The sequence below is a fragment of the Cydia strobilella genome, chromosome 1 (genome assembly GCF_947568885.1).
Source record: "Cydia strobilella chromosome 1, ilCydStro3.1, whole genome shotgun sequence".
NCBI lineage: Eukaryota > Metazoa > Arthropoda > Insecta > Lepidoptera > Tortricidae > Cydia > Cydia strobilella.
The window spans coordinates 7160355-7174039 of record NC_086041.1 but is presented as its reverse complement, the minus strand read 5'-3'; the positions used below and the strand labels follow the sequence as shown (position 1 = coordinate 7174039).

General features: G+C 36.7%; 1 protein-coding gene across 1 annotated transcript; it reads right to left on the bottom strand.

Annotated features, from left to right (window-relative positions):
• Window positions 1-677: 677 nt before the first annotated feature.
• LOC134746838 (trypsin-like) lies at window positions 678-1505 on the bottom strand. The gene has a single exon (XM_063681409.1). It carries the CDS (start codon window positions 1482-1484, stop codon window positions 717-719), a length of 768 nt encoding a protein of 255 aa, XP_063537479.1. The 5' UTR covers window positions 1485-1505; the 3' UTR covers window positions 678-716.
• Window positions 1506-13685: the final 12180 nt, after the last annotated feature.

The following is a 13685-nucleotide window of genomic DNA, read 5'->3' as shown; positions in this document are numbered from 1 at the left end:
GTTATACTTACTTGCGTATAATCGTTATACTTAATTGCATAATTAGCTATCGACACACCCTAATGCCACCCGAGGCAAATTGTCCCCAAAACACTTCCCGCATTGTCCTTCTGTATAGCTAAGCTTAACCCTTGGGCTAAATATGCATCTGCCCGGAGGTCACCAACCAAACAAGTTTCCGTGTTATTTCTTTTACTGGTGTTTTGGTGTCTGACGAGTGACGACCAATGCTAAAAACGCCTCAACCGAGTGCCAAAAATACTCCCCTCACTATCCTTCTTCCATGTCTGAAGATCGCGATAAGTTTACAAGACAGTACCGTAAATTTTTCAAGATTGCCTACCAGGTCTATTTCTCATTCATGTAAAGAGAAAAAGGTGAATGTAATTAAGAATTAGAATTATTTCGGTAGAGAATAACTGTTTTTTTCTAGTCAGTCAATATTTTGCACGATAGGCAACGTTGAAGAAGATTACTGTATCAATAATTGTTCAAATTCTTGAATACGTGGGTAAAGATTTGTTGATCTTGTTACAAACGAAGAGAGAATGAAAATGTAATGTTTGGTTGTTTAGCATTTTTCTTGGATATTAAATTTAACGCCATGATGATGTTTATGTGTGATAATAAATAAATAAAAATAAAAGATTTTTTTTATAAATTTTTAATATTTTTTATTTATTTAATAATTTAAGAGCTAAATATGTGTAGGTATTTTACATTCCATTGTAAATTATTACTTTAAATATCCAATAATAGTGATATGCTACTTTAGGATAAAATTGTAGGCATGGCAGTATTGGAGAATCCTCTCTAGTGCATCCCTGTCCATAACCTCCAGATATAATGCCCGCTAATTTACCATTATGGGTCAGCGGCCCGCCGGAGTCTCCAGGTGACGTTTTTACATAGTTATATATACACCACAAACCTTCATATTCATTGCTAGGGCATTGAGTAAGTTTTGCCACTCCTTGTCGCGGCAATGGCGGCTCCATCTCTGATATCTCGTTAATTCCATATCCAGCCATTATTACCAAATCGCCAATCTGAGGCTGAACTTGTGCTAGTTGTGCTAGTTTAATCGGCGAAACATATTTATCAAAGACGATTCTATTTGAAGCTTTTAATAAAGCAATATCATTTTTGAAATTGGACACCTCTTCAAGACCGTGGATATATAATGAATGTTTAAAAAAATTGTTTGGTCTCACATGCGTTAGGATCCTGTCGATCTCTTTATTAAATTGTCGCACGGTAATCGACTCGATCTCATCATCGGCGACGCAGTGTGCGGCTGTGATTATCCATTCTTTACTAATTATGGAGCCGGTGCAAGTTCCTTGGATGTTTGGGTCCCAAAAATTGATTTCGAGACGTACCAAATGCCGGTGTTTCTGTGGATACAAATCAACGCCGTTAAATACGCGTGACTCTAATGCACTAATCGCTATAAAGCTATTTAAAATTATTAAAAAATACATTGCACGTATTTTTCTACGCAATTAGTGAGTATGCAATAAAATTCATTAGTGTAAGGAGCTTTATATAAGTTAATCTTTATAATTTTATGATACAATAAATATGAAAAATATAGCTTATTTTATAACATTGTTTGAATTTAGGTATACATTGTACGTGTACACGTGTGATGTATAAAATTGTGAGTACCTATTTTAGTTATGTCAGTACCTATGCGCATATTTTTGTATTTGATAATATGTAATTTATTACATTTTTTATTGATATCCACACGTGTTGATTTACACGTGTGATGTAAAAAAATATGTTTATTACGTCATTAGGGGTTTTGCATTGTTTTAATGATAAAGAGATTAGGCTGCGTTTCTACCAGAAATGTACGAATACGCTGAGCGAGGAAAGGTAAAATAAGAATGAACATTTCTGGTGGAAACGCACCTTTAAGTTGGCTAAATATGAGAGAATTTCTTAAGTACTCAACTGGTCATATTGTTCATAGGTATTGTTATATGGTCATATTGTGAGAGTTCTGTCACTAATCAACAAAGTACAATAAAGAAAAGATTCTTCGTACATATTTCTGTTTTTTATTGTTTTGGTCATGTATCTGTAACTTGTTATGCAAAAGTGAAATTTTATCTAAAAGTAAGAAAGTCGGGCACAACGCGACTGAGAAAGTAAATATAAAAATTATGACGCAACTACAATATGCCTACATCAATATATATGTATTTATAAGTTGGGTTCCGTAGGACCTTGGGCATTATTTTACATTTAAATTATAATAATTAATAGTGCGAAATAACAATAACAACATTTTAGATATTTAATTCATTTGAAAATATATGTTGCAAAATAACTAAAACCTGTTTTTCAAGGATAGGTACCAAACTAATACGTTTTTCTGTATCCCAGTAGGTATATTTTAAGTTATGAATTAATAGTAAATCTTTGTTTTAATTACGGTAGGTACTAGTAAGTAAGTAAATATTCTTTATTGTTCACCATACAGTTAAAAATACACAGAAAATGAAATACAGTTAAAAGCTAGGTAACAACAGGCGGCTTTAGGTAGCAGGAAACTAGGAACTTACAACATTGCACGGGTAGTGCCGATATACATATAATTCAACAAACTGAAGACGCAAACAACTAGTACTTTTATCATTAATTGTCATTGTAATTTATTGTGTATGAAGATGTTGATAAATAAATAATAAAAAAAATATTATAGGGATATTCTTACACAAGTTGACGAAGTCCCACGGTTAGCTCAAGAAGGGTTGTGTTGTGGGTACTCATGACAACGATATATGTAATATACAAATACTTAAATACATAGAAAATATCCATGACTGAGGAACAAATATCTGTGCTCATCCATCACACAAATAAATGCCCTGACCGGGATTTGAACCCAGGACCATCGGCTTCAGGCAGGGTCAATACCCACTAGGCCAGACCGGTCGTCCGACGAGAAGAAGAAAACATAAGTTAGGTACGACCCAACGTTTAAGTTGACCACGAGCATAAACTAGCCATTAACTTCAGAAAGCTGCACAACCATAACATTCAATTACTTAAGTTTCACGTCGACGATATTTGGCAGTTCAACTCGTTTCACCGCGATTTGGCATTCACGGACAGGCTGCCATCGTGCTCACTGGCCACTAAAAAACGAAAATATTCTTTGGTCAGAAATTTGAAATTATTAAAAACTTTTTTTTGTTGATTTGATCTTAATAAGATGTGCTCAAAGTTTAGCATTTTGTTTCTACTGTGTGCAGTGATTTTGTCGGGATATGCAGGTGAGTTCTTTTCAAATGCGGGTTAAATATATTCATATGATATTAACCAATGCAGGTTTTAAAGCAACATACCTAACGATCAGAGATCAATTTTGATGTTTTGCTATTAACGAATTGATGAATATTGTATATGTTTGTCTATCTATCTAATTCGAATTTTCCACTCATTTACTCTAAGGTTAGCTGGAAGAAATCCCTTATAGGGATAAGCTCGCCTTTGTACCTAAATTTATATGAATTTCATGTTATCAATTTTTGTTTTGTACAATAAAGTGATTTACTACTACTACTACTAATATTAAAATAAAATAATAATTTAAATTGGAGCGTGTATCTGTGTGTGTTGGTGTGTGGTATCTGGTTTACCTACTCGTAAAGTGCCTATATTTGTTTGCTTTAAATTACAAATTATATACAATAGATATGTTTAATTGAGTTGTTAGTTATTGTTGGATATGATTGCTTAGTTTGCATGAATTGCTCATGAGTTATGGATGAATTCTATAAGTTTAACTACGAATTAATACTACAAGTAGCCGTACCATGAGTTGACACTTGACGTTTACGTAAGCGACTGAGTAAACTCGATCGCTGTCCATCTCGCTGGCACCGACGTATGGGTGCGATAGAGAGGGAATAGAGAGGGAATGCGATCGAGTTCACGCAGTCGCTAACGTAAATGTCATAAGTTCATAACCATGTTGATCATGTTTAGTAAGTAAGTGCGACTAAGTCAATATTTTTTTTAAGGTACGCGAAGCATTAGTAAAAATCTCGCAATAATTAATTTGTAGTAATTTACATAAGGAAATTCATGAAAAACATTACCTACCTAGAAATATCAATAACACTTATTATTAAATTATTTATTCATACCTCCTACTAATACATTACACGTACACACATTTAAGGCAAATGAATAATATTTAAAGAAAATAAATAATAATACATAAATAACTTATACTAAGTAAATAACAAAACAAAGACTATTTCATAAGTATCTACTTACTGTTGACTTTCCTGGTCTTACAAAAGTTTCTAAACCAACAATTTTTTACCTATAGTCATCCATTTAAATCCACGAGCTCCATGTTTGCGGAGCAGTTCTTAAACGGGAACTAATCACAGTCCTAATCTAACTCGGCTTTAAGTCTCGCACACCGATTTCCTCACTTTTAATTGTTACGCGATTCTAGATCTTATTCCCTAGGTTAAGAGCTGAAACGTGCAGATATTTCCAAGTCTAGTGGTTGTGAGGCTTACAGAAGCCCTCACTAGGAAATTATCTTTCGGCTGCAGACGGCCGTAAACTTTTAAATTATCGCTGAGAACGAAACACTCTTTGATTAAATAAAACCTGAGCATTATAAGACCAATTGACCATTATTTAAGTTAGGTTATAGTAAGTGACGGGACGCAATTAAATCTTTTGTAACCTACTTATTTCGTACACCGCGCCAGTCGCCATGCAAAAGTTCAAAACATAACAAAAATAGCTGTTCAGCGTTGAACGTGCTAAAATAAATTTATAGTGTGTTTTTTTGTGTGTTTTTGTTGTGTTTTTATTGTTTTAGTGTAAGTTTTGACATTGTAAATTTAAAAACTGTAATAGATGTCATATATTAAAGAAAAAGTGACGAAGCCCTCCAGTGGTGAAGGCCGGATTCGAACCGGATTGTTCCCAAACTTGTTCATAGATGGCAGCACCAGTCTCTCTCGCTACAACGTAAATCCGTAAGGAGTTCGTTTAGGAGGTGCAAGCGCGCACTGCTTGCCCTTAGAGCTGGTCAAAGACGCCTAGTCTTACTAAGATGGCATATAGTCGAGAAATTCGGACGGGCACCGCCGTGGCGGGGTGGCCTAGGGGTTCATGGCGTTAGCCGCGATAGCTAAAGACGCCGGTTCGAATCCGGCCTTCACCACTGGAGGGCTTCGTCACTTTTTCTTTAATATATGACATCTATTACAGTTTTTAATTTATATATAGTAGTGTGACTACTTTAAAAAACACAAATCAAAATATTTAATAAAATAATTTGATTTGTTCCCAAACTTGTTCATAGATGGCAGCACCAGTCTCTCTCGCTACAACGTAAATCCGTAAGGAGTTCGTTTAGGAGGTGCAAGCGCGCACTGCTTGCCCTTAGAGCTGGTCAAAGACGCCTAGTCTTACTAAGATGGCATATAGTCGAGAAATTCGGACGGGCACCGCCGTAGCGGGGTGGCCTAGGGGTTCATGGCGTTAGCCGCGATAGCTAAAGACGCCGGTTCGAATCCGGCCTTCACCACTGGAGGGCTTCGTCACTTTTTCTTTAATATATGACATCTATTACAGTTTTTAATTTATATATAGTAGTGTGACTACTTTAAAAAACACAAATCAAAATATTTAATAAAATAATTTGATTTGTTCCCAAACTTGTTCATAGATGGCAGCACCAGTCTCTCTCGCTACAACGTAAATCCGTAAGGAGTTCGTTTAGGAGGTGCAAGCGCGCACTGCTTGCCCTTAGAGCTGGTCAAAGACGCCTAGTCTTACTAAGATGGCATATAGTCGAGAAATTCGGACGGGCACCGCCGTGGCGGGGTGGCCTAGGGGTTCATGGCGTTAGCCGCGATAGCTAAAGACGCCGGTTCGAATCCGGCCTTCACCACTGGAGGGCTTCGTCACTTTTTCTTTAATATATGACATCTATTACAGTTTTTAATTTATATATAGTAGTGTGACTACTTTAAAAAACACAAATCAAAATATTTAATAAAATAATTTGATTTGTTCCCAAACTTGTTCATAGATGGCAGCACCAGTCTCTCTCGCTACAACGTAAATCCGTAAGGAGTTCGTTTAGGAGGTGCAAGCGCGCACTGCTTGCCCTTAGAGCTGGTCAAAGACGCCTAGTCTTACTAAGATGGCATATAGTCGAGAAATTCGGACGGGCACCGCCGTGGCGGGGTGGCCTAGGGGTTCATGGCGTTAGCCGCGATAGCTAAAGACGCCGGTTCGAATCCGGCCTTCACCACTGGAGGGCTTCGTCACTTTTTCTTTAATATATGACATCTATTACAGTTTTTAATTTATATATAGTAGTGTGACTACTTTAAAAAACACAAATCAAAATATTTAATAAAATAATTTGATTTGTTCCCAAACTTGTTCATAGATGGCAGCACCAGTCTCTCTCGCTACAACGTAAATCCGTAAGGAGTTCGTTTAGGAGGTGCAAGCGCGCACTGCTTGCCCTTAGAGCTGGTCAAAGACGCCTAGTCTTACTAAGATGGCATATAGTCGAGAAATTCGGACGGGCACCGCCGTGGCGGGGTGGCCTAGGGGTTCATGGCGTTAGCCGCGATAGCTAAAGACGCCGGTTCGAATCCGGCCTTCACCACTGGAGGGCTTCGTCACTTTTTCTTTAATATATGACATCTATTACAGTTTTTAATTTATATATAGTAGTGTGACTACTTTAAAAAACACAAATCAAAATATTTAATAAAATAATTTGATTTGTTCCCAAACTTGTTCATAGATGGCAGCACCAGTCTCTCTCGCTACAACGTAAATCCGTAAGGAGTTCGTTTAGGAGGTGCAAGCGCGCACTGCTTGCCCTTAGAGCTGGTCAAAGACGCCTAGTCTTACTAAGATGGCATATAGTCGAGAAATTCGGACGGGCACCGCCGTGGCGGGGTGGCCTAGGGGTTCATGGCGTTAGCCGCGATAGCTAAAGACGCCGGTTCGAATCCGGCCTTCACCACTGGAGGGCTTCGTCACTTTTTCTTTAATATATGACATCTATTACAGTTTTTAATTTATATATAGTAGTGTGACTACTTTAAAAAACACAAATCAAAATATTTAATAAAATAATTTGATTTGTTCCCAAACTTGTTCATAGATGGCAGCACCAGTCTCTCTCGCTACAACGTAAATCCGTAAGGAGTTCGTTTAGGAGGTGCAAGCGCGCACTGCTTGCCCTTAGAGCTGGTCAAAGACGCCTAGTCTTACTAAGATGGCATATAGTCGAGAAATTCGGACGGGCACCGCCGTGGCGGGGTGGCCTAGGGGTTCATGGCGTTAGCCGCGATAGCTAAAGACGCCGGTTCGAATCCGGCCTTCACCACTGGAGGGCTTCGTCACTTTTTCTTTAATATATGACATCTATTACAGTTTTTAATTTATATATAGTAGTGTGACTACTTTAAAAAACACAAATCAAAATATTTAATAAAATAATTTGATTTGTTCCCAAACTTGTTCATAGATGGCAGCACCAGTCTCTCTCGCTACAACGTAAATCCGTAAGGAGTTCGTTTAGGAGGTGCAAGCGCGCACTGCTTGCCCTTAGAGCTGGTCAAAGACGCCTAGTCTTACTAAGATGGCATATAGTCGAGAAATTCGGACGGGCACCGCCGTGGCGGGGTGGCCTAGGGGTTCATGGCGTTAGCCGCGATAGCTAAAGACGCCGGTTCGAATCCGGCCTTCACCACTGGAGGGCTTCGTCACTTTTTCTTTAATATATGACATCTATTACAGTTTTTAATTTATATATAGTAGTGTGACTACTTTAAAAAACACAAATCAAAATATTTAATAAAATAATTTGATTTGTTCCCAAACTTGTTCATAGATGGCAGCACCAGTCTCTCTCGCTACAACGTAAATCCGTAAGGAGTTCGTTTAGGAGGTGCAAGCGCGCACTGCTTGCCCTTAGAGCTGGTCAAAGACGCCTAGTCTTACTAAGATGGCATATAGTCGAGAAATTCGGACGGGCACCGCCGTGGCGGGGTGGCCTAGGGGTTCATGGCGTTAGCCGCGATAGCTAAAGACGCCGGTTCGAATCCGGCCTTCACCACTGGAGGGCTTCGTCACTTTTTCTTTAATATATGACATCTATTACAGTTTTTAATTTATATATAGTAGTGTGACTACTTTAAAAAACACAAATCAAAATATTTAATAAAATAATTTGATTTGTTCCCAAACTTGTTCATAGATGGCAGCACCAGTCTCTCTCGCTACAACGTAAATCCGTAAGGAGTTCGTTTAGGAGGTGCAAGCGCGCACTGCTTGCCCTTAGAGCTGGTCAAAGACGCCTAGTCTTACTAAGATGGCATATAGTCGAGAAATTCGGACGGGCACCGCCGTGGCGGGGTGGCCTAGGGGTTCATGGCGTTAGCCGCGATAGCTAAAGACGCCGGTTCGAATCCGGCCTTCACCACTGGAGGGCTTCGTCACTTTTTCTTTAATATATGACATCTATTACAGTTTTTAATTTATATATAGTAGTGTGACTACTTTAAAAAACACAAATCAAAATATTTAATAAAATAATTTGATTTGTTCCCAAACTTGTTCATAGATGGCAGCACCAGTCTCTCTCGCTACAACGTAAATCCGTAAGGAGTTCGTTTAGGAGGTGCAAGCGCGCACTGCTTGCCCTTAGAGCTGGTCAAAGACGCCTAGTCTTACTAAGATGGCATATAGTCGAGAAATTCGGACGGGCACCGCCGTGGCGGGGTGGCCTAGGGGTTCATGGCGTTAGCCGCGATAGCTAAAGACGCCGGTTCGAATCCGGCCTTCACCACTGGAGGGCTTCGTCACTTTTTCTTTAATATATGACATCTATTACAGTTTTTAATTTATATATAGTAGTGTGACTACTTTAAAAAACACAAATCAAAATATTTAATAAAATAATTTGATTTGTTCCCAAACTTGTTCATTGTAAATTTACTTATATTTTGGATTTGTAAGTATTTATCTACTTACTCTTATTGTAATTGTGTTGACAATCCTTATTGGAGCTATAATTTTATTTTCATTAGTATTGTTATTATTTTCATTTTTATTTTTATTTTGACGATCATGATAGAAATTCTTATATTTTTGACATTAATGCAAACTTATTATGTAAATTGTCTTTCATGAAATAAATCATCTAATCTAATCTAATCTAATCTATAGTGAACTCTATGTTTTACGATTCGATTACACTGAAATATATTTTTACACCCATATTTTTGATGTACATATATGTAACCCCATTTTTATGAGATACTCGCTTTATACATGGTCTTATTATTGACTTTTTTTAAACGTTTTTAAATAGATGTTATATAATTGATATTATTCAAATACTATATGATTAAAAATAAGGTCGTCCAGCAATGTCAGCGGGACCGTATGTTGCCTACAAGTCGGCAATGCATCATTGTGTTATATTACCTATACAAATGAATCCCACGTTTAATTGAGGTACCTGTCTAGTTGTTAGAATTCGAGTGCCCCAAGTGTGCCCTGGCTAAAGAGGCGTAATCTGGTTGTAACAAGCCCATAACGCCTCACAGTAATAGCCTGTTCACCGCCAAGCCTTTGTAACTCCCTGTGCGCTGTTTATTTTCCAAACAATACGGACTGTTATATCCATCGCAGACCGATCTTGCGCTTCGGGCGAACCAATATAAACGCGTATCCTTGAGACTTGACAATTATGCGTAATCAGAGATCACAGTAACACTGGTTAGGCGATGCATCTTGGAATAACAGTAGGAACAGATTCATTCGGGAGTCGTCTCGAACGACATCCGATTTTGTGTTCATAACACACTGTTAATTTCGATTTTGGCAATATTGTCGCGAGTAGTGCTGTTTCAAAAACGCACAAGGCGAAATGTTGATGATAAAAGTTCTGCTCAACAGAAATCTAATAATAGGTAAGAATGCATACGCTCCACTATTTATCAAAATATTTTTTTTAGGCGCCTAGGGTTTTAACAACTGAAAACTCAACCATTTCTTTAGCAAAATAAATAGGCCATGAGGGCATTTTTGCACGTAGGTAAAGATGCATTTTACATACAGGATGCAATAAGCAATAAAAATAAACCATAAACAATTATAAATAAAATATAATTTTAAATACATCTCATCAATTTAATGAAATTAAACTTAGAGATGTATAAAGTCTCTAAATATCGAATTACACAAAAAATACTAAAACTATTACAGTTCAACATTTACTCCTACTAGAAAGACATTCTGATATTTATTAGAGGTATACAGTAAAAATGGGGCATTTTCTACGAAAAGCGACCTTATTGTCGATGGCGCTTACGCCGCACAGCGTCGCGCGGCATTGTATTTATCATAATCATAAACAAAATAATCATTTATTTGCACATAAAAAGGGTTTTACATAGATATTATATCGGAGCATCGTTTATAATGGCGTACGCGCCATTGACATTAAGGTCCCTTTTTATAGAAAATACCACAAATATGTCGTAGAATTTATGGTTACGGTTAAAAACACCTAGGTATAGGTATTACAAATTTTTCCCAGGAAACAAATCTTAAGGGATTAACTCCTAAATAAAAAAAATCCGCTATATGGATACTCATTAGCTGGCAACGTGATGCTGAAGAGCTTGTCTTCGTAAGGATTTTCGGGTGGACATTTATAAATAGTAGTACATAATATACTGCCCAGTAAGTATAGTGTAGGGTTAGAAATTGAAGATGGCGTTGAGTGTTTAACGACGTCTATAAATATTCATCATAAACAAACCGTTATATTTGACATTTACCTAATAAAGCGAGCACAATTCATAATTTTTTTTAATATAATTAACAGTATTATGAAAAACGAAAAATAACGCAATTAGTGGGTTATATTATATTTATAATTATAGAATCATTGTTTTTGTCTGATTGGGCAATATTTTGCTTTGGTGTATATAGATGACAAGTTTAATTTCAGAAAACAAATTATAATTATGTAGGTAAGTATATTAAACCCCTGAGCAGTAGTTTTTTAAGGAGAGCTATATCGAGGCCGAATTGTAGCGTTATTCCAATAATCACTGCGATATTGTTACGAAATTGCGTATTTTTATTTATTTTAGTTTTTGTACATTTGTACAACCAAGACCGCCATCTTACGTGTAGTGTCAGCTATTCTTGTCACAGCCTGTGACGACGTCACGTCACCCTCGACCCCTATAAATCAAAAGCTACGTGACGTGACACAATGGCTACACTTATTTCCGGCAATTTAATCCCATTACTTGATCGATTTCAGACACGTTAAAGTTATGTTTGTATAAAGCTTTATTGGATAGAAAAGCTGACTATAAATTCGACTAGAGTAACGTAAGAATTGATTTTTGACGGTTATGAAATAACCGATTGATCCTTATACATATTTGAAGCTGAAGGTTTTCAGTTCAATGGGGTAGGTTATACCAAAAAAAAATTACCCTCCCAGGCTCCCATAGAAAATGGACCAGCTAAAAAGGCCAAAATGTATGAAACAGCCAAATTTTTTTTCGCGCTTTCGGGGTTAGTCCTATAGTAAAAGTTGCTCAGTATAATCCCAAAACCTCCCTGGCAACGGGAATGCACCTATTTTTTAGCCATCCTGTATAAGGATCAATTTATAATTGTCATAAATCAAGCTTACTTCTCTCCATAGCTCTCTGCGTAATTCTTATTTTCTCCTTCACTTTGTTGGTGTATACCCATGTTTGTGAGCCGTAGACTAGACATGGCAGGAGACAAGTGTCACTCACCACTTTTTTTAATGTCATGCAGAACTTCTTTCAGAGACCAGTACTTCTTCCAGGATTGAGTTATATACACCGTTAGAATCGCCAGATTTTTCTGCATCGAATGAACTGGGTTTCATACCAATCTGACGACTTTGGTGTCGCTTATGCAGTCGGTGATTTTTAAAATCACTTACAAATTTATATTACCAAACGACTTAGTTTTTAGCAAGTTTTTAAAAAGTGGAGATTAGATGAGAAGTTATTCCACGTCATGAAGCTTAGAGTTTTTTACTTATTTGTCAATACAATTTAATCTCAACTCGGATATTTTTGCCTTATGGCAATTAACCTTTGACTGTTGGTTAACTTTTTTATATATTATGTAGACTAGCATTAATAGAATAGAATTGTACTACTGTGTGCCCTTACAGGGTGTCATGAACTGGCTATATAAAATGTAACACCTCATTATGTACATGACAATGCAATATTGAATAAATTACTATTTATAGACTACGTTGCGGAGCATAAAACACCGAAAAAAAAATTGGAAATGCTTTAATTATTAAGTAGCAGTTCATCGCTTATTTGAATAACTCAGGTGCTAAATATTTATCCAACGCACAACGATATCAACCAACAGAGACTTATCTGTGAAATAAACTAAATTTACATTCGATTTTTTTCCATTATATTCACTAATATTTAAGTAAATTTATTTAATAAAGCTTAATAGCATCGATCGCAGACGTTTCTGCTTGTTAAAAATTAATTTAGAATGGGTAGCACATCGTAACTGGTGAATTTCCAATATGACTTGGAACTCCGGTGGCCGTTTAAGAAGTGTAACACTCTTACGGTAGATGTCGCTAGGGTCCCCTAGACCCATATAGTGGGAAGATTTGCTGACTATGGATGAGGTCTTGGTGGCTCAGTTGGCACAGCGCTGGAGTATCGATCCAGAGGCCGTGAGTTCAAGTCTCACCCAAGGCAGTCATTTTTCCAGTTTTAAATTTATTCTAAGCTTAATAGCATCGATCGCAGACGTCTCTGCTTGTTAAAAATTAATTTAAATTTATTTATTTATTGTACTCAAATATTACAATTTTAGGTAAACAAATCGACACAAAACTGCATTTAGTTTGATTATAAAATCAGGTGTCAGTCTCATTTCCTACACTTTATAATTGAGAAAAACAGGCTTGGCATAGAACACAGAACGAATATTGTAAAAAAACGAGCGTAATGTATTTTTTATGAAATAGGTACTCATCTTATTTACAATAACATTATTATACTTCCACTTCCCTCTTGTCTCTAAAAAACGAACTCGAGAACTCAGGACGTGTAATTAGATTCTCTTGAGCTCCGAGAAAGATCTTTTTAATAGAGTATTTACATCGCAGGCGAGCTCCTTAACTTCCTACATGACCCTAAAGGGCCGGCAGGGGTCCCTAATGTTCCAATTATGAACCTTTTTGTAACAATTTTATACGAAGGCCAAGGTCAAGGGACTAGAAAATTTAATTTACTGTACCTACTTTTTTTTCAATTAAGATTTTCTTTCATATTTTATTCGAAATTAAACTATTGCGAGACATATTTCAAAATATTTAGATCAGTACTATACGGTTTCACTCACCATTGTTTATTGTCATATTTTATTCTAGTTACCTACGAAACAATATGACCTTGAGCTTTGATATTCTGATACCTACTACTGTGCCTATCAATCATTTGTTTTGAGTTCCGGTAAAATAATACACCATCTCTTGAAATTGCATAACGGCCTATGCACAATGTTGTATACTTTTAAGCCTTAAAATATGACGAGACGGGTTAAAAACC